Source organism: Phyllobates terribilis, unplaced genomic scaffold, assembly GCF_046119375.1.
Source record: "Phyllobates terribilis strain yellow unplaced genomic scaffold, ASM4611937v1 Scaffold_1__5_contigs__length_1240528914, whole genome shotgun sequence".
NCBI lineage: Eukaryota > Metazoa > Chordata > Amphibia > Anura > Dendrobatidae > Phyllobates > Phyllobates terribilis.
The window spans coordinates 295,419,928-295,441,367 of record NW_027362761.1 but is presented as its reverse complement, the minus strand read 5'-3'; the positions used below and the strand labels follow the sequence as shown (position 1 = coordinate 295,441,367).

General features: G+C 47.1%; 1 protein-coding gene across 3 annotated transcripts in view; it reads right to left on the bottom strand.

Moving 5' to 3' along the window:
* Positions 1-21,440, bottom strand: part of LOC141258197 (solute carrier family 2, facilitated glucose transporter member 11-like) — a 311,675-nt gene that overhangs the window by 173,221 nt on the left and 117,014 nt on the right. For all 3 annotated transcript variants that reach the window (XM_073673201.1, XM_073673198.1, XM_073673209.1), the window contains 2 exons: positions 10,064-10,224; positions 7,752-7,876 (listed from right to left, as the gene is read on the bottom strand). In XM_073673201.1, coding sequence (XP_073529302.1) covers positions 7,752-7,876; positions 10,064-10,224 — 286 coding nt within the window. The remainder of the gene's footprint in view (positions 1-7,751; positions 7,877-10,063; positions 10,225-21,440) is intronic.

Here is a 21,440-nt window from a genome sequence, read left to right as displayed (position 1 = left end):
TAAGTCTGTCCATGGTTGCCATTTTAGAGCTGCCAGGTGACCTCATATCAAAATCTTATTGACAGAGAGTCTATCAGCACAAAATGACTGTTCAAACCAAGCACACGTGCTCAGTGCACCTTCTCACCTACTTGTTTTGTATCTAATTCCACTCCGCTCTTACTTGATTGACAGCTCTGGCTTTACAGGAGGGTGGAGATAGATTTTGGAATTAGGTGGGAAGGTGCACTGAACTGCTTGGCCACTCCAAGGGTGCTTGGTTTGAATAGTCATTTTGTGCTGACAGACTCCCTTTAAAACTCCAATGCAGATTCCATCATCTGGTAAAATGTCAGACACTAATGTAAATTTGCTGGATTCCATTATACATTGATTGGGTACATATGGAACCACCAGTAACCATCAAGTGACAGATCTCTCCCTAATACAGAATAACAAAAATGGAACACATACAGTACTTCTGATGTGAACCCAGCCTAATACATATTATTGTGTCTTGTTTAATTCAGCAACGTACAAGCCATTATACGCTAATAATACCATGGTCCTTTTATCTCAGCTGTTATCTATAATCGTGTAAAGGGGAGGTCTCTCTCGGAATACAGCGGGCTGAGGACAAAGGATACTAGCAGACACTTTCTTAGGGAACCACTTTTTACTAAGAACGAAAACTGGGTTGCCCCGGCAATGCAAGAAGAGAACACAAACTTCACACACACCCAACTCTGACAGCTGGGACCCCTGCGCTGCACAACTGACAGGACCAGGATGTACTACAAGATAAACTATAATTTGCCTAACCAGTAGTTCCGCTTAGTGCGGTAACCGAGTGTTACCCAGAGAAATGATGTAATCAGATGGGTGCACTAGGTGGCCCCTGCAGTGGTTGCAGCGCAAAAGTTCACAAACTTAACAACACTCTACATTTAAAATACTGTTATTCTAACTATACACAAACTCACCACTGGGGGGAGTCTCTAGCTAAGGTTCACCCAAACCAGCCTACAACTAATGTCTTTAATTGAGAACCTGTGTTTGGCGCCAAACTCTTCCTGCTATTTGCATGCATGCATTCACCGGGATCCCTGTGGTGATGCCTGAGCTCAGGACTTACCGGCTGTTAACTGTTCTCTGAAGAAGATGTCTGACTGTCTGACTGGGCACTTAGCTGGGAGACTGAGGAGAGGGCCCTGACCTTGTCACAGGAGTGCAATTTTCAGTCTGTCAGACTAGCAGAAGGCCCTTCACATCACTGAAATGCCCTGAGGGGAATCCAACTCTGCATCCAACCGTAGTTGTCCCCCCAAGGTGATTCTTTCTCTTTGGCCAGAGTCACAGGCATGGCTTCACACCTTTACTCAAAGATCTGTTACGTTCCCAGCACGCTGCACACACCGAGCTCTTAGGATGCAGCACCACACTGTCCTTCCTCTCTTCGCTATTCGTTTTTGCAGACTCACACACCATCAAGGTCACCATAGAGTCACTTTTAGAGGCAACAGATAACTCTTGTGGCCGGAGGTGGATACCGCAGCAATGTCCACACATCTCCCTCTCACATGCCACCCACCTAGAGGTTAGCATCCTCGACACACCTTCCCAGATGAAGTCGTCCTGCGTATAGCGTTGTGGTGGTATGCCCGCGGTAGTCCGAGTGGTACTTTGCAGTGCTGGGGCTGTTGACTCCCCTGGTGCATTAATGCTGGGGGCAGTCACAGGTTGAGCAGGGGCAGTCATTTCTTCCTGCATGTTGTCTCTGGGGGGAACCACAGGTTGTGAAACAGTCTCTCTGGAGGGCATTATTACAACAGAAGGGGCTCCCTTTTGCAAGGGAGCGGATGCGGCCCACCCATCAGCATCCATGGGCGGGTCCACTTCCTTTGGCTCAGGTTCAGGAGTCGCAGTCACAATAGTCGGTTCTCTAAACTGACACTGTCGCAACATTTTGTGATGGAGATTTCTCGTAGGCCCCCCAGTTCCAACGGTTCCACCTCATACACAGGGATATCGATGCCTTCTCTCCTTTTTATCACATACGGCACTGCCTCCCACCGATCATTTATCATTCCAGACCGTTTTTTTACTCGGACCAGCACTCTTTCTCCTTGGGCAAACACTTCCTGCTGAACCGGTCTCGGATCATGATGGGTCACCTGTCTCAACCGTTCCCCCACCACCCTGTGTACCGTTCTCAGGCGCCGCCGATGCTCCTGAGCCCAGGCGGTAGTGGACCGAGGAGGGTCCGCCATGTGATCAGGCATGTGTAGGTCTTCAATCTCCCTGCCTGCCCTCCCGAACATCAGTATGTGGGGCGAGTACCCTGCCGTGTTGTGGACCCGATTATTATAGACCCGCATCAGTTCCGATAGGTACTCAGGCCAGCGCCCTTTTTGATCATTCTCCAGTGTCCGCAGCATTTGCAGGAGGGTGCGGTTGAAATATTCACAGGCTCCGTTGCCTTGCAGAAGATAGGGCGTTGTCCTAGACTGTTCAATACCATAAAGGCGATAAAGTTCCTTCATGAAGGCGCCCTGAAAGCATGCTCCCTGATCAGAATGAATCTGCAGGGGACACCAGAACACTTGGATGGCGACATACTGCCTCTGTGGCTGATTCTGTGGTCTGGTCTCTGGTAGGTACTGCCACGGCGTATTTAGTGAAATGATCCATCATCACCAAACAAAACGAGTGTCCCGAACTGGAGTACCCTATTTGTACATAGTCTATCATGAGTATCTGCAAAGGAGCGGACGTACAAATGGTCTGAACGGGAGCTCGCTCTTCTAGACTCTTGCTCAGACCACACGCTCGGCATTTTCGGCACTCTTCAACTACCATTTTCTCTAGGTCTGGACAATATACCATTCTCTGTAGCCACTTGTAAGTCTTCTCGCTCCAGAAATGAGCCCCTCTCTCATGGGCCTCTCAGGCAGCAACTGGACCCAATGTCATGGGAATCACCACCTGTTGGCGATGCTGCAACTCTGAGGGTAGGTAAATCTGACGACATAAGAGACCTTGCACCACATTCAGCTTATCCCATTGACGCAGCAGTTTTTCACCTTCCGGGGAGAATCCCTCCCGCTCCTCTGGCCGGGGCCATATATTAGCCTTGACCCAGCATTTCACGCATCTTACATCTCGGTTCTCCTCCTGGGCTCTCTCCCAATCTGCAGTCGTTTTCCCGAGCACTGTAGGCATTCCAGAGGCCACCCCACTTGAATGTGCCACGCTTTGGAAGACAGGCAGTCGGCCCAGGTCAGGCGTCTCAGTGTCCTCCAGTTCATCGTCGATATTCCCGGACAGTGGCCCCATCGGACCCAAGATAGCGCATCTGCATCTCCATTCTCCCTTCCTAATCGGAACTTGATATGGTAGTTGAACTTAGTCAGCCGTGCCATCCACCTCTGCTCCAGCGCCCCCAGTTTGGCGTTCTCCAGGTGGGCCAGTGGATTATCTGTCATGACTACCACTTCAGCCCCCGTTAAGTAATCTGCAAATTATTCGGTCATCGCCCAAACCAAGGCCAGCAGCTCTAGCTTGAAAGAACTATAATTCGTGGGGTTACTTTCTATCTCTCTTAGGGAACGGCATCCATATGCAATCACTCTCTACCGGCCATCTTGTACCTGAAACAACACTGCTCCCAAACCATGCAGGCTCCCATAAATGTAGAACAAGAACGGAGCATCAAATCGGGCATAAGCCAGGATCGGTGCTTTGGTTAGGGCGGCTTTCACCTCCTCAAAGGCCCTCTGTTGCTGAGAGCTCCACTGAAAGGGGCGATTCTTGGGTTCTCAAGTTGTGCCTCTCAGGAGTTCATTCAAGGGACCAACGAGATGAGTGAACTTGGGGACAAACCGTCGGTAGTATCCCGCTAGTCCCAAAAAGGCTCTCACCTCTCGCAACGTTCTCGGTTGAGGCCACTTCTGGACAGCCTCAACCTTACTGGCAGCTGATTATACTCCTTCAGGAGTCACCACATGACTCAGGTATTTGATACGGTCTTGAAACAATTGGCATTTTTGAGGCTTGATCTTCAACCCATGGTCACAAAGTCACTGCAGGACCTGCCGAAGCTTCTGAAGAACATGCTCAAACGATGTCCCAAACACCACCGTCCAGGTAGATCAACACTGACTCAAAGTTGAGGTCACCCAAGTAATGTTCCATTAGTCACTGAAAGGTTCCCAGCCTATTGGAAAGACCAAAAGGCATCCTGTTAAATTCATAGAGTCCCATGAGTAGGATGAACGCCATCTTCGCCTTGTCTTTCTCAAGTCGAGGGTAGAAAAGTACTTAGCCCGACCCAGCGCTGATAGCGATTCCTCAATCCGGGGAAGAGGGTAGGCATCCCGTACAGTGTGTGCATTCAATTTTCTATAATCAACACAGAATCGAAGGGACCCATCCTTTTTACATACTAAGACCACTGGCGCTGCCCATGGACTCGGGCTCTCTCATATGACCTGGTTGTCCAGCATATTGGCTACCATGTTCTTTACTTCTTGATATATCTTTGGAGGGATCTGCCGATAACGTTCCCGAATTGGGGGCGTGTCCCCAGTTGGAATCATATGCTCGATGGGAGAGGAACACTCAAAATCTTCGCCATGATGGGAGAAGCCCTCCTGGAATTCCCATAGGGTATCTTCTAGGAGCCTCTGTTGGGCAAGAGTCAGGGTCCTCCTATCCATTCCCATCCAATCCATCATGATTTGGCCGTTCCACTCAGCAGTCGGGTCTTCCTTCCTGGTCAAGTCAACAGCATAAGTCCAGGCTGACCTCCTATCGTGCTGGAGTTCAAACCCTGTTCTCCGGAGTATCTCTCCATCAGGCACATAGACTTCTGCCAGCAACGTACCCCGGGGTATAGTAACTTCGTTATCCAGCACGTTAATGAAACGGACGGGCACGCAGCCATCTTTTACCGTCGCTAGTGCATGGGCCACCAAAGGTTTAGTCTGGGACGATTCGTCGAACATTGGCTTAATCAGTACCTCCAGACCTTTCAGCCTCCTCGAGTTTCCTACAGGCAAGATCAGAAGTTTTTCTCTGTTCAGTGCTATCACCACTCGTGCATGGGAGGGAACCTTGACGAGACCTACCGGTCGACCTGACGTGGCACTTTTCTGAAAGCCACAACTTCTCACCATCCGTTGAAGGACCCTCTGGGTTGGCCAGTGGGTTGTAGTGTGTTGCCAGTATCGCGGTCCTTCCTTAGCGAACAGACGGTGATCCAGATCTCGTAATATGCTCATCCCCACGGTTACGTCCATTCCTCTCCTAGGGGGATGATCGACCAGGACCACTCCTTTTGTACCGATGTCTTGGCCGCATAGCATCACTCTCATCCACACAATTCCCTTCACGAGCAACTGTCCATTGTTGCCTGCTGTAAGTTGAATAAGGCTGCCGTCTTCAGGCTCCATCATATGGTCGAAACAACGCTTGAAGACCTCGAGGGGCATGATGGTGCATTCGGACCCGGTGTCCACCAAACACCTAACTTTCTGTCCTTCAAAATCAGCCTCTAACACTGGATTGCAGGAATACAAGTCGCATTCTCCAAGTGAAATGCTTGGCTGATTGGGGGCCGCTGCAGGATGCCCAGCTTCTGCAGCGGTCGGTAGTTTAACGCTGGCACCACCACCTCGGAGTCAGTCCCGGCATCGCAGTCCCTGGCAAGATGGCCAAATTGTTGACAATTCCAACAGAGGAGCCCCCTGGGTCTTCGAGCACCAGAGGCGCCTCCTTGGTTCCGCCTCTGCGGCCAAGTCAGGGCCAACGGAGGAGCTCGGTCACGAGCATGGACTCTTCTTCTCTTTTTATTGCGGCGAGGTAGATCTGATAGAAGGTCATATCGGTCGTCATCCGGGTCATCTCCTGCAACTTGTCCTGTAGGAATTTATTGGCTAATCCAGAAATGAACTGGTCCTGCAACAGCCTATCCACTTCCGCCGCCGCCGTACTTCATTCAACGTTTCTTGAAAGGCATTGGAGTATTGCATTAGAGTCTCGTTCTCCCGATTAAAGAAGGAACTTCACAGTTGCATGACTTTGACACCCCTGTACCCGTAGGTTCCCTCCAGCAGTGCAAGTATCTTATCTAAGGTGTCTCGTTCAGGCTCAGGCCAGACCATTACTGTCCACCTGGCGTCACCCTCTAGTGCATTCACTGCTATCACTGCTCGCAACTCTGGGATAAAATTGCACATTTTAATCACACTCTGCACTCTTTCTGTCCAATCTTGCAACAACATATTTTTAACATCATATTTCGGCAAATGCTGTAATAGCACCCCAGCTGGAATGTATCCCGCCGAAACTGAAGCAGTGGGAGGTGGATTCAGTACCTGGGTCGGGGCCACTGCTAAGAGGTTGTCTCCCTCCATGTCCCTGTCCAAGGCAATCGCTGTATCCTGACGACTATGCCATGTTGTAGACCGTGTACCGGGGAGGTCTCTCTCAGAATACAGTGGGCCGAGGACAAAGGATACTAGCAGACACTTTGTTAGGGAACCACTTTTTACTAAGAACGAAAACTGGGTTGCTCCGGCAACGCAAGAAGAGAACACAAACTTCACACACACCCCGCTCTGACAGCTGGGACCCCTGCGCTGCACAACTGACAGGACCAGGATGTACTACAAGATGAACTATAATTTGCCTAACCAGTGGTTCTGCCTAGTGCGGTAACCGAGTGTTACCCAGAGAAATGATGTAATCAGATGGGTGCACTAGGTGGCCCCTGCAGTGGTTGCAGCGCAAAAGGTCACAAACTTAACAACACTCTACATTTACAATACTGTTATTCTAACTATACAAAAACTCACCACTGGGGGGAGTCTCTAGCTAAGGTTCACCCAAACCTACCTACAACTAATGTCATTGAGAACCTGTATTTGGCGCCAAACTCTTCCTGCTATTTGCATGCATTCACCGGGATCCCTGTGGTGATGCCTGAGCTCAGGACTTACCCGCCGTTAACTGTTCTCTGAAGAAGCTGTCTGATCATCTGATCGGGCACTTAGCTGGGAGACTGAGGAGAGGGTCCTGACCTTGTCACAGGAGCGCAGTTTTCAGTCTGTCAGACTAGCAGAAGGCCCTTCACATCACTCAGATGCCCTGGGGGGAATCCAACTCTGCATCCAACCGTAGTCATCCCCCCAAGGTGATTCTTTCTCATTGGCCAGAGTCACAGGCAAGGTTTCACCTTTACTCAAAGGCCTGTTACGCTCCCAGCACGCTGCACACACCGAGCTCTTAGGATGCAGCACCACACTGTCCTTCCTCTCTTCACTACTAATTTTTGCAGACTCACACACCATCAAGAGTCAACAGAGACCTCTTGTGGCCGGAGGCTGATACCGCAGCAATATCCACACATCTCCTTCTCACAATCGAACATAAACTTGATTTTCCTCATCTAATAAATCTAATTATGTCATCTATAGAAGAGAATGACCCCACTTTCCTAATTTTATATAACACCAAACCCATCCCATCCTCATAATCAGTCTCGGCAGTCAGACCGTACTAATCAAACACTTATGTCATGAGGGATATAGCAATAGCAGGATAATCAATTAAATGGTACATTATTATGCAGTATCAGATGCTGGACAAGGCTTAAATGATTGGATACAGCTATTACATACAAACTTTGCTCATATCTTTACCAATATGTACCATGTGATGAGATATCATAGTATATGAAGTATATGTATTGAAAGGAGTATGTATATTACCTGCATTCAGTCCTATGAGAAACCTCCCAAGGATTAAAAGTTCAAAAACTCCAGCGGGTTGTGCAATCCCCATGAAAAGAGCAGCGAGAATTGCTACCACATTATTCACGAGGAGAGCCTTTTTCCTGCAATGCAGATGAGCATATGATTTAATATATACTGGAAATTAGAATTAATCTAAATGTTATTTGCCTTAATTTGGACAGGGCTAGAAATGTATGCCATTCACTTCATTTTACGCTATGCTGCTTGTCAATAACCAGTTGTCTTTCTCCATAATATAGCACTATACCGATCTCTGTTCTCCTGAGCACACCTTGGTAGCCCCGCTTATGTTCTTATGCCTTGGGCAATGGAAATACTCTTTACTTTGGTAGTAGATCTAGGAAACTAACAGATCACAGGGTCTAGCATCATGCAATGAGACCATTACCAGGTCCTTGTACAAAAAGTTATTTACTGAGTGTTCTTTCAGCATGATAGTCCTAAATTATCCAAATATTCAAGGCAAGGGTGGGGAATATAACACACACAACCAGTGTTCAGAAGTGATTTACAATAAATGTTGATGAGAGAAACATGATCGTCCTCCTTAGAGACTTGATAAGTCAAGGAATATTTATGGGGTCCAAGCCCGGTTCATTGCTGGTATCTGCTTTTCTTTAACTAGCCTAGCTCTACTATAATCCTAGTACTGTACTAGTCGCCAGTTAGTCGTTCTGCTTTTCCATTCTGTGCAGAATGCTGGGGTAAAACATCTTCAAATGTCCAAATTTTCTGCACAACATAGAGTTGCGCAAATATTTACCGACTTTTGATATTTTCAGATTAGTTTCGGCCAGCTCCACCAAAATGGCCAGAGCTGGAGAGGAGATGGGGCAGGACAGTTTGTGGCAACACCCACCCAACAAATTTATTAAAAGATGTGACATACCTTACGCCAGAAATGTTACTCCAGTCCCCAACTAGACTAACATTCCTGGCAAGGTGCACACCAGTGATAAAATGCGTTGTATTGCAGCACTAGAATCCTGGGTTTGAACCCGACCGTGGGCATTATCTGCAGCTTCAGGATGTTGTGCTGTTGAGAACTGTAGCAGAGCAAAGAGTCATTGACTCCCTGCTCCATAATTAACTCAGGTAGGCTGAAGGAAAAGCAGCATAAGCCTGTGTGCTTTCAAATGCCAGGGCTGAATTCCAGCCACAATCTGACTCTGATTGAAAAAAACAGAGATGTTTGTTGTATTTTTGTTCAAACATTTGTCCATACAGAATATTCACTGTCTCTAAGGTTGGAAAATTGGGGTCTGAATTTTGAATTCAATAAATGCTACATTGCCTTTTCAGTTGCTAAAAAACATTTTTAGGATATATTCATAAAAATCTGATTTTTGGGAGAAATTACTTTGATTGAAAATGAGTTGAACGGATAGGGTTGTGTTTGCCTCATGTGCATGGATTTATGCAAGTATCTGATGAAAGGGAAATATATAATTTTGTAATATGTCTGATTCATATGAACTTGTTCTAAGAATCTCAATAGGTGCAAAGGGTAAGAAAATCCAACTGATTTTGCAATAAACCTAGGCATCATTGGTTGGTTTCGACAGAGAGCACATGTATTTCTGCAAGCCCCAGCCAGATGGATGGAACAGGCAAAAGGTATTTCTGCAACAAATCTGCTGCATGTGAATTCGCCTTTATTGCCTTGGCTAATTGTGGACCAATAGTCTTAAGCACATCAAATTTAGCTACGTTTAGCAGCGCAATGCCACATTGCCAATAATGTACTGATGTGCCAGAGAAACTTTTTAAACTTTTGTTCCATGCCATTTTTAACTCAGTTATAACCTGTCTAGAAAATGGGTCGTTTTTGCATTTTTAAATGTAGAAATACAATCATAAATATGTCGTACTTCATGCCCCCTTTTTTCATCGATATTGAAGTTTCGACACAAGTACTAAAAACTGGTGTTTTAAATTGACTAAAACATTGAAAAATGTGGTTGAGGAGTTTTCAATAAAATGTTATAATTTGAGCAAAAATTTGTGACAAACACAAAGATAAATGCGTTTTCTCCTATAAATTACTGGGGCTGTTCCTTTCACATAAATACATTGGCAGCAGTAATGGATCACCGTGGCTGGAACTATTGCGGAGTCACTTTGGTTTAGGTATGATGTGATTACCATGGCTGTCACCTTAGCGGTTATCATTATGGGGAACTGTGGTTGGCTGTTGGAGTAGCATCTGACTTTGTTCTTGAACGTACAATACTCGCATCCATATTCAAAAGGAGGTGTCTGCTTACCTGCCAATCTTTACTGCCACATGTCCACCAATAAAGTTCCCAAGGAGTCCGCCTACTGTAAATGCTGAAACAATTACCGACCAGATGAGGGTTAGAAGATCTTCATCTAATTGTGAGTTGTAGCGTGAATACCAGGTCTCATTAATGAAGTTATGTACATGCTGTAAAGGAATAAAATAAAATAAGCCTTATTGGTAGAGGTTTTCTAGTTCTATAAAATGCATGTCCTAGCTAGACCAAAAATATTAGCTTGGCGAGGATCTCTCCTGCCCACAACTCTGCAGCTCCCATTGATGTCACGTTGATTGAGCAGCTTCTTTTCTTAGGCTCTGCTCTGTCGATGGGTCATCACTGCTGATGTTATGCTAATTGACAGCCAGTTTCCAGCTGCCCAGCTGCGGGGAGCTAGGTTTCAATTATCATGACTTTGGCAGTGATGCCCCTTTGACATAGCAGACCGGGAGAGAAAGAGCTGTTCTGTTGATCTGGGATCAAATGAAGCAGTAGAATCGCTAGTAGGAGTGGTCTGTGACCAATCTGAGCTGGCAGAGATTGGCACTGGGCAGAACAGGAAAGTAGTTAGCAACTACCTGCCTGTAACTTTTTAGCCCCATAGTGAAAAATAAGCAAAATCCCAGATAACTCCTTTAAATGGGATGAAGCAGTAATAATGTCAGGCACAGTCACCAGTAAAATAAAGAGTTGTGCTTGATAGCAATTTCTTCTAACACCTTTAACATTACTGACTAGATATAATTTAGCAAATTTTAGCTTGTAGGTAGCAATCCTGCTGATTTAAATTCAAGTTCACTTTCTCACAAAAAAGTTCACTTTTTAAATCTTTTCAATCCCGTGAGATAGCAGGGAGCCACAAGCTGCCCTATCGCTTTCTGCCTCGTAGGCCACAGGCTGCAGTATGCCTACGAGACGTCCAAGCTTGGACCCCGGCAGCTCAATGATGTCTCCACATCCCTCCACCTGTGCCAGCCAGCTGTTTATACACATGAGAAGAGGCTGCTGTGGATAAGGATTCAGATGAATATAATCATCATTTTTTTTTTGCATTCTGGGGGTTGTCATGAACATCATACTATATACGGGGAGCTGTGAGGGTTATCATACAGTATATAGAGGGTTGTGGAGGCCACATACTGTATATAGCAGACTGAAAGGGCTATGAAACTCTGTATAGGGAGCTGTGGCATCCACATACTGTGTATAGGGAATTGTTGAGACATCATGAGACATCATGTATATGGAGTAGTGTTGAGCGAGCACTAAAATGCTCGGGTGCTCGAAGCTCGGGCCGAGCTCACCGTGATACTCGGGTGCTCGACCCGAGCAACGAGCCCAATGTTAGTCTATGGGAGACTGGAGCATTTTTGCGGCGGCACCCCCGGCAGTCTGTAGAAAGCCTACAAAGTGCCCAAAACGATAGTGACAGTGTTCAAATGACATGGGGACAGCATGGGGATCGCCCCAGGAAGCATTTCAGACCCCCAGGTCACTGCTGTCAACAACGTGGTCAGAGGTATTAAACCACTTTTACGGGCTCACAATAAAACGTTCAAAAACTAAACTGAAACGGTTTTCCTGTGAAATATGTTAAGGAAGTTCCTTTCCAGGGTAAAGACTTGTGTATAATGTAAAATAAATAACCCAAAACAAAAATACTCCTCCACACCTTGGGCTATGTTCACAAGTAGCATTTTTTACGCTTTTTTTGCACTTTTATATTGCTTTCAACCGTGACAAATGCATTCACCGGGAAATGTCATTTTAACATTTTACAATCTTATCTAGCCATGTGCTGTGTGACACATGCATACAGTGCTGAAAAGACATGGGAACAGCATGGGGAAGACCCCTGGAAGCATCTCTGACTCCCAGGTCACTGCCTAAAAGTGTGCCCATCAGAAGTGATCCTTGCCGCATCAGAAGATGAAGACTTGCAACTATCCCCGTGCAAGTCCTTCTCCCAGGGCAGTGTTCAATTGTACCTCCCTCATTCCTTGCAATGCAAGCGCAAGTATGCAGCCTGCCTCCCACCCACCCCCAGGCTGCAGCACCATACTGCTAGCTTGCTTGCACTTGAAATTGGATCTTTTAGGCATGTGGAGGCAGATGCCGGGCACCATGTCATGGCTGCGTCGGCGGCCTGGTATCCATACTCAGTCCCCAGCCGCCCAGCGGCTGGGTGTCCACGCTCGCTCCCCAGCCGCCAGGGGGCGGCCGGGTGTCCATACTCGATCCCCAGCCGCCCCGCAGCCGGGTGCCCACACACGGTCCCCAGCCGCCTGGGGGCGGCCGGGTGTCCATAAACGGTCCCCAGCCACCCCTATTTCTCCTGTGAACTTCCCCCACACTTTTCTTAGCCTGGCCTGCTTTAGGGCAGCATTGGACGAGCCCACCAGAGAACCAGACTCCTACGGTGGGCCCTGGCTTCTCAATCAGGGGAGTTGAGAGTGCCAAGGTGAGGAGCATGATGATGATGATAGAAGTTAGCATCTGCTTTGTTTTCTTGGAATGCAAGCGTAAGTGTGCAACCTGACACCCACCCACCCACCGCCAGGCTGCAATACCATACTGCTAGCTTGCTTGCACTTGAAATTGGGCCTTTTAGGCATGTGGAGGCAGACGCCGGCCACCATTTCATGGCTGCGTCGGCGGCCTGGTATCCATACTCAGTCCCCAGCCGCCCGGCGGCCGGGTGTCCACGCTCGGTCCCCAGCCGCCTGGGGGCGGCCGGGTGTCCATAAACGGTCCCCAGCCGCCCCTATTTGAAGGACAGCCTAACGACAAACATGTGGACAAGTGAATGTTGCCAGGGATGGTCCATCTGACTGAGGCCTTCACACTGGGTTAATATTGTGAAAGCTGGGACACAGTTGGACACTGGGATGCAACACGTCCTCCAGACATAGAGGATTGCGGGTCCTGGGTCAATCAGGCTTCAACACAAAGTTCAGAAGGTAGACAGCAGCAGTGGTCGGCCTCCTACACAACGAGTAAATTATTCATGATCATTAGGCCATCCATCTCCTTAGCTTTCTGTTCCTTGGAATGCAAGCGCATGTATGTAGTAGCGGCTAGGCCTGAGGTGGTCAGCGTTTTGGCGCATATCCTACCTCCTCCGAGGATTGCTGGATGTTTTCCTGCTACTATCCCAGTTCTATGACTCCCATTAAAACAAAGCTTCAGGTGATGAATGATGGATGAGGTGGTGGCAAAGGAGAAAGAGCAGGAGGAACAGGGACCATTCACATCAATATCAGGCCAGTCAACCACATATGTCTTGTAGGATATGTTTCTGTACCAAAAGGAGCGGTTCGGCTACACAGTTATAGGGCATACAGTGAGTGCAATGCCTACCAAAAATTTCGAGGCACTCCAATGCCCCTTGGAAGTGACATGGAGGTCAGAGGGCCTTAACTAAACCATTTTTTCCATTTATAGCAACTGGGTCACCTGTACACTGTTGGCCTAAGCAGTGAATGGAAGGCTTTCCAAAAATTATGAGGAACTGCAATGCCCCTTGAAAAAGACGTGGATTACAGCGTACTAAAAACCTTCTATCCATTATTGGGGAGTGGGTCTCCCTTAGTGTTCGCCTATGCATTGAAAAGCAAAAGCTAACTAAAATTAGGAGGAAATGCAATGCCCGTTGGAAGAGTCGTGGAGGTTAGAGTTAATTAAAAACAACATTTCAATGCCCCTTGGAAGAGACGTGGAAGTCAGAGTAGCTTAACAAGACGGTTTTAATGCCCTTTGGAAGAGTGGTGGAGGTCACAGTAGCTTAAGACGGTTTTAACCCCTTAAGCCCCGCGGGTGGTTTGCACGTTAATGACCGGGCCAATTTTTACAATTCTGACCACTGTCACTTTATGAGGTAATTACTCTGGAACGCTTCAACGGATCCCCCTGATTCTGAGATTGTTTTTTCGTGACATATTGTACTTCATGATTGTGGAAAAATTTCTTCGATATCACTTGCGTTTATTTGTGAAAAAAACGGAAATTTGGCGAAAATTTTGAAAATTTTGCAATTTTCAAAATTTGAATTTTTAAGCCCTGAAATCAGAGCGATATGTCACACAAAAGAGTTACTAAATAACATTTCCCACATGTCTACTTTACATCAGCACAATTTTGGAACCAAAATTTTTTTTTGTTAGGGAGCTATAAGGGTTAAAAGTTGACCAGCGATTTCTCATTTTTCCAACAAAATTTACAAAACCATTTTTTTAGGGACCACATCACATTTGAAGTCACTTTGAAAGGTCTTTATGACAGAAAATACCCAAAAGTGACACCATTCTAAAAACTGCACCCCTCAAGGTGCTCAAAACCACATTCAAGAACTTTATTAACCCTTCAGGTGCTTCACAGGAATTTTTTGAATGTGGAAGAAAAAAATGAACATTTAACTTTTTTCACAAAAATGTTACTTTAGACCCAATTTTTTTTATTTTCACAGGGGTAACAAGAAAAAATGGACCCCAAAATTTGTTGTGCAATTTCCCCTGGGCACGCAGATACCCAATATTTGGGGAAAAACACTGTTTAGGCGCACAGCAGGGCTCGGAAGGGAAGGAGCGCCATTTGACTTTTTGATTGTAAAATTTGCTTGAATAATTAGCGGACGCCATGTTGTGTTTGGAGAGCCCATGTGTGCCCAAACTTTGGAGCTCCCCCACAAGTGACCCCATTTTGGAAACTAGACCCCCCAAGGCACCTTTCTAGATGCATAGTGAGCACTTGGAACCCCCAGGTGCTTCACAAATTGATTCGTAACAATGAAAAAGTGAAAAAAAAAACACTTTTTCATTTTTATGAATCAATTTGTGAAGCACCTGAGGATTCCAAGTGCTCACAATGCATCTAGATAGGTGCCTTGGGGGGTCTAGTTTCCAAAATGGGGTCACTTGTGGGGGAGCTCCAATGTTTGGGCACACAGGGGCTCTCCAAACGCAACATGGCGTCCGCTAACAATTTGAGCCGATTTTCCATTCAATTTGTTAGCGGACACCATGTCGCGTTTAGAGAGCCCGTGATGTGCCTAAACAGTGGAGCTCCCCCACAAGTGTCCCCATTTTGGAAACTATACCCCTCAAGGATTTTATTAAGGTGTATAGTGAACATTTTGAACCCAAAGGTACGGCACATTATTTGTTTACATTAGGTCATCATATTGAATAAGTTGTCATTATTCTTGAGCGCAAGTGCTCGCTACTTGAGTTTGCATCGGGTACTCAGGTATGCACCATGTACAGCGTGTGCTCGAGTGACATGCTCGAGTCCCTGCTCCGCATGTTTCACGGTTATTAGACACCCAAAAAAAACATGCGGGGATCGCTCGTGCATGGCAGGCAATCCCCGTAAAGTTTTTTGGCCGCGAAGCATATGGGGCAGAGACTCGAGCATGTCACTCAAATACCCACGATACTCAATGCATACCAGAGCACCCGATGCAAACTCAAGTAGCGAGCACTTGCTCTCAACACTAGTCGCCATATCGTCATCTTTTTTGAAAAAAATCCCAACCCCAGCCCTAACCCTAGCACAACCCTAGCCCCAGCACAACCCTAGCCCCAGCACAACCCTAGCCCCAGCACAACCCTAGCCCCAAACCCAGCCCTAACCCTAGCCCAATCCTAACCCAAGAGTTTATTTTTGACGCCGTTCCTTGTGCGGTATTAGTGATTAGACGACTTTATTCTTCGGGTCGGTGTGATTACAGCAATGCCAGAATCATATGGGGTTTTTATGACTGACAGCTGTCACACACTAAAAGACGTATTTTTTGTAAAATCTAGTTTTTGCATCGCCATATTTTGAGAGCTATAATTTTTCCAGATTTTGGCAGACAGTCATGTGACGGCTCGTTTTTTGCGAGATGACTTGACGTTGTTATTGGTGCCATTTTCAGGCACGTGACATTTTTTGATCGCTTTCTATTCCGATTTTTGGGAGGCAGAATAAACAAAAACCAACAATTCAGGAATTGTTTTTTTTTTTTTTTTTTTATTCTGTTCCGCGTGTGGTAAAATTGATGAGGTAGCTTTATTCTTCGGGTCAGTACGTTTACAGCGGTACCACATTTGTATCATTTTTCTATGTTTTGGCGCTTATACACAATAAAAGCTATTTTATAGAAAAAAATATTTTTTAGTATCGCTTTATTCTGAGAGCTATAACTTTTTTATTTTTCGGCTGATGGAGCTGTATTGCGGCTTTTTTTTTGCGGGACGAGATGACGTTTTCAGCGGTATCATTTTTATTTATATGCGTCTTTTTGATCGCGTGTTATTCCACTTTTTGTTTGGCAGTATGGTGATAAAGCATTGTTTTTTGCTTCGTTTTTTTTTTTTTTTTTTTTTACCGTGTTCACTGAAGGGGTTAACTAGTGGGACAGTTTTATAGGTCAGGTTGTTCCGGACGCGGTGATACCAAATATGTGTACTTTTATTGTTTTTTTTTTATTTTTTTTATAATAATATTTATTGATGGGTACATTATATTTTTATTTTTGGTGTATTATTTTTTAAATTTTTTTATAATATTTTTGCACATTTTTTTTTTTTTCCCACTTTCACACAGTTTATACACTTTATTACTTTGTCCCACTCTGGGACTTTCATTTTTTTTTTTCTGATCGCCTGCATGGCACAGGAATGGAGCACCATCCCTATGCCATGAAGGCTGTCAGAAGTGCACAGTGTGAAGATTGCTTGGAGATGCACTGCGCATGTCCAAGCAATCTTCCTGCTCTCTGGTGACCCGGATGTTGTCATGACGACATCGGGTCGTCATGGCAACACCCGGGAAGCCTTTGCAGACTGCGCTGGAAGCCGGAAGAGGAGGTGAGTATCGCCGATCACCTCCCCTTGCCCCCGCAATGCCGCGATCGACTTCGATCGACTTCGATCGCAGCATCACGGGGGTTAATGTGCTGGGAGCGGTGCAGAACCGCTCCCTGCACATAGTACCGGGTGTCAGCTGTGACAATCAGCTGACACCCGGCGGCGATCGCGCCCGCACAGCCTGTGTGCGCGCGCGATCGCGATGACGTACTAATACGGGTCTGGCTCTTAAGTCCCAGGGCACAGACGCGTATTAGTACGTCAGATGTTATTAAGGGGTTAATGCCCCTTGGAAAAGTGGTGGAGGTCGCAGTAGCTTAACAAGACAGTTTTAATGCCCCTTGGAAGAGTGGTGGAGGTTGCAGTAGCTTAACAAGACGGTTTTAATGCCCCTTGGAAGAGACGTGTAGGTCACAGTGGTTTAAAAAGACGGTTTTAATGCCCCTTGGAAGAGACGTGGAGTTCAGAGTAGCTTAACAAGATGGAATTCATGCCCCTTGGAAAAGTAATGGAGGTCACAGTAGCTAAACAAGACGGTTTTAATGCCCCTTGGAAGAATAGTGGAGGTCGCAGTAGCTTAACAAGACTGTTTTAATGCCCCTTGGAAGAATAGTGGAGGTCGAAGTGGAATAAAAAGACAATATCAATGTCCCTTGGAAAATTGGTGGAGGTCGCAGTAACTTAACAAGACGGTTTTAATGCCCCTTGGAAGAGTGGTGGAGATCGCAGTAGCTTAACAAGATGGTTTTAATGCCCCTTGGAAGAATGGTGGAGGTCACAGTAGCTTAACAAGACGATTTTAATGCCCCTTGGAAGAGTGGTGGAGGTCGCAGTAGATTTACAAGATGGTTTTAATGCCCCTTGGAAGAGACGTAGAGGTCACAGTGGTTTAACAAGTCGGTTTTAATGCCCCTTGGAAGAGACGTGGAGTTCAGAGTAGCTTAACAAGACGGTTTTAATGCCCCTTGGAAAAGTGGTGGAGGTCGCAGTAGCTTAACAAGACTGTTTTAATGCCCCTTGGAAGAGACGTGGAGGTCGCAGTAGCTTAACAAGATGGTTTTAATGCCCCTTGGAAGAGACGTGGAGGTCACAGTGATTTAACAAGACAGTTTAAATGCCCCTTGGAAGAGACGTGGAGTTCAGAGTAGCTTAACAAGACGGTTTTAATGCCCCTTGGAAGAGACGTGGAGGTCAGGGTAGCTTAACAAGACGGTTTTAATGCCCCTTGGAAGAGACGTGGAGGTCGCAGTAGCTTAACAAGACGGTTTTAATGCCCCTTGGAAGAGACGTGGAGGTCGCAGTAGCTTAGCAAGACGGTTTTAATGCCCCTTGGAAGAGACGTGGAGGTCACAGTAGCTTAACAAAACGGTTTTAATGCCCCTTGGAAAAGTGGGGGAGGTCGCAGTAGCTTAACAAGATGATTTTAATGCCCCTTGGAAGAGACGTGGAGGTCGCAGTAGCTTAACAAGATGGTTTTAATGCCCCTTGGAAGAATGGTGGAGGTCGCAGTGGAATAAAAAGACAATATCAATGCCCCTTGGAAAAGTGGTGGAGGTCGCAGTAGCTTAACAAGACGGTTTTGATGCCCCTTGGAAGAATGGTGGAGGTCGCAGTGGAATAAAAAGACAATATCAATGCCCCTTGGAAAAGTGGTGGAGGTCGCAGTAGCTTAACAAGATGGTTTAATGCCCCTTGGAAGAATGGTGGAGGTCGCAGTGGAATAAAAATACAATATTAATGCCCCTTGGAAAAGTGGTGGAGGTCGCAGTAGCTTAACAAGATGGTTTTAATGCCCCTTGGAAGAGATGTGGAGGTCTCAGTAGCTTAACAAGACGGTCTTAATGCCCCTTGGAAAAGTGGTGGAGGTCACAGTAGCTTAACAAGATGATTTTAATGCCCCTTACAAGATCCATGCAGTACAGCATATTAAAAACATTATTCCCATTATTGGGAAGTGGGTCTCCCATAGTCTTTGCCTATGCCTTCCAAGCAAAAGCTGCCAAAAATTAGGACGGAGGAACTTGCAATGCTGGCAACATGGACCATGGTCACAACGGTGGTATAGTGGCGGTGGAGGCCGAGGATATGGAGAAGAGCAAAATACAGCCGAAATGAGGAAGCGTATACCCATGTGTCGGTGTGAAGCGGTGCATGGGAATACACCTCCCGAAATAACACAGTGGATTTGACTTAATGTTACTCTGCTGTCATTTGGTGGTGATGAGAAGTCTGGCCCAATCCAGCCCTTGTTCATTTTGATAAGGGTCAGCTTGTCAGCATTGTCAGTTGACAGGCGAGTGCGCTTAGCAGTTATAATTCCCCCAGCGGCACTAAAAACATGTTTCGATAACACGCTAGCGGCAGGGCAGGCCAGGACCTCCAAGGCGTACAGAGCAAGTTCATTCCAAGTGTCCAGCTTGGATACCCAATAATTAAAAGGCACAGAGGAATCACGGAGGATGCTGGTACGGTCGGCAAGGTACTCCCTCACCATCTTTTGAAACTTTCCACTCCTTGTGAGAGTACCCCGCGCCTCAGGGCCTGTAAGCTGGGCGGGTGTCAGAAAACTGTCCCAGAACGTTGACAATGTTCCCCTGCCTCTGCTGGATTGGAGTTGCCTCTCTCTCGCTTGTACGCCTTGGTTGGTCAACGAACTGTGACCTCTGCCGCTAGAGTGTTCAGATGGGAACTTTTTTAACAGTTCTGCAGCAAGGGCCTTCTGGTACTGCCCCATTTTTGTAGACCTGTCTACCTCAGGAATAAGAGAGTGAAAGTTCTCCTTGTAGCGGGGGTCTAAAAGTGTCACCAACCAGTAATGACTGTCACCCAACATTTTGACAACGCGAGGGTCACGGTTAAGGCAGCGTAACATAAAGTCAGCCATGCGTGCCAGACTGGTAATGGGCAAGACTTCCGTGTCCTCACCAAGATGACGACTGACCATGCTCTCCTCCTCCTCCTCCTCCCCCTGTCCTCAGGCCACCCACGCTGAACCGACTGTATGACAGTTGTACAGGTACTACCGTCTACAGCGCATGATACCAGCTCCTGTTCTTCCTCCTCCTCCTCCTCCTCTCCCTCATTGTCCCCCAATGCACTTTGAGATGAGATGAGGCTGGGCTGTGTGTAATTGCCCATTACGGCTTCTTGATCCATCTCATCATACTCTGGCTGCAATGCCTCCTCTTCAATTCTCTGCAGAGAGCGTTGCAAAAGACAGACAAGTGGGATGCTGACGCTAATGATGGCGTCATCGCCACTCACCATCTTGGTGGACTCCTCAAAGTTTGTCAGGATGGTACATATGTCAGACATCCAGGTCCACTCCTGAGGTCTTATGTGTGGAGTCTGACCTGAATATCGACGGCCTTGTTGCAGCTGGTACTCCACAACTGCTCTCTTCTGCTCACAAATCCTTAGCAACATGTGGAGGGTAGAGTTCCAACGTGTGGGGACATCACACACCAGTCGGTGTGCTGGAAGCTGCAAACACTGCTGCAACACAGCAAGGGCGGCGGAAGCTGTAGCCGACTTCCGAAAATGAACTGACAGGCGGCGTACTTTGGCGAGCAGATCTGGCAACTCGGGGTACGATTTAAGAAACCGCTGAACCACGAGGTTAAGCACATGTGCCAGGCATGGTACGTGTGTGATCTCGCCTCGCCTCAGAGCCGCCACCAGGTTACGGCCATTGTCACACACGACCATGCCTGGATGTAGGTTCAGCCGTCTCAGCCACAGATCTGCCTGCTCTTTCACAGCTGTCCACAACTCACAAGCAGTGTGAGGTTTATCACCTAAGCTTATGAGTTTCAGCACAGCCTGTTGCCGCTTGGCTGAGGCAGTACTGCAGTGCTTCCAGCTTGTAACTGATGTGGTGATATCTGAGATGGAGGCTGAACATGAGGAGGAGGATGATGCGCAGGAGCTGTGCACTGTGGGGGCAACTCTGACTGACATAGGGCCCGCAATCCTCGGTGTGGGGAGGATGTGTTCCGTCCCAAGGTCCGACTGGGTCCCGGCTTCCACTATGTTTACCCAGTGTGCCGTCAGCGAGATGTACCATCCCTGCCCACAAGCACTTGTCCACGTGTCCGTTGTCAGGTGGACTCTCCCAGTAACTGCGTTGTTGAGGGCACATCAGATGGTTTGGGACACGTGCTTGTGTAGTGTGGGGATGGCACACCGGGCAAAATAGTGTTGGCTGGGGACCGAATACCGAGGGACGGCCACCGCCTTATGGTTGCGGAAGGATTCCGTCTCCACCAGCCTAAAAGGCAGCATTTCCAATGCAAGCAGTCGTGAAATGTGCGAATTTAGGACTGTGGCCTGTGGGGCGTTTGCTGCGAATTTGCGCTTTCGTTCAAAGCTCTGGGATATGGACAACTGAACGCTGCGGTGGGACGTGGACGAGGACGTTGATGCTGTTTCTTGAGAAACTGCCATAACAAGTGAAGACTGAGAGGAGGGGGCATCTTTGCATGCAGTATGGACAGGGGATTGCCTTGCACGCA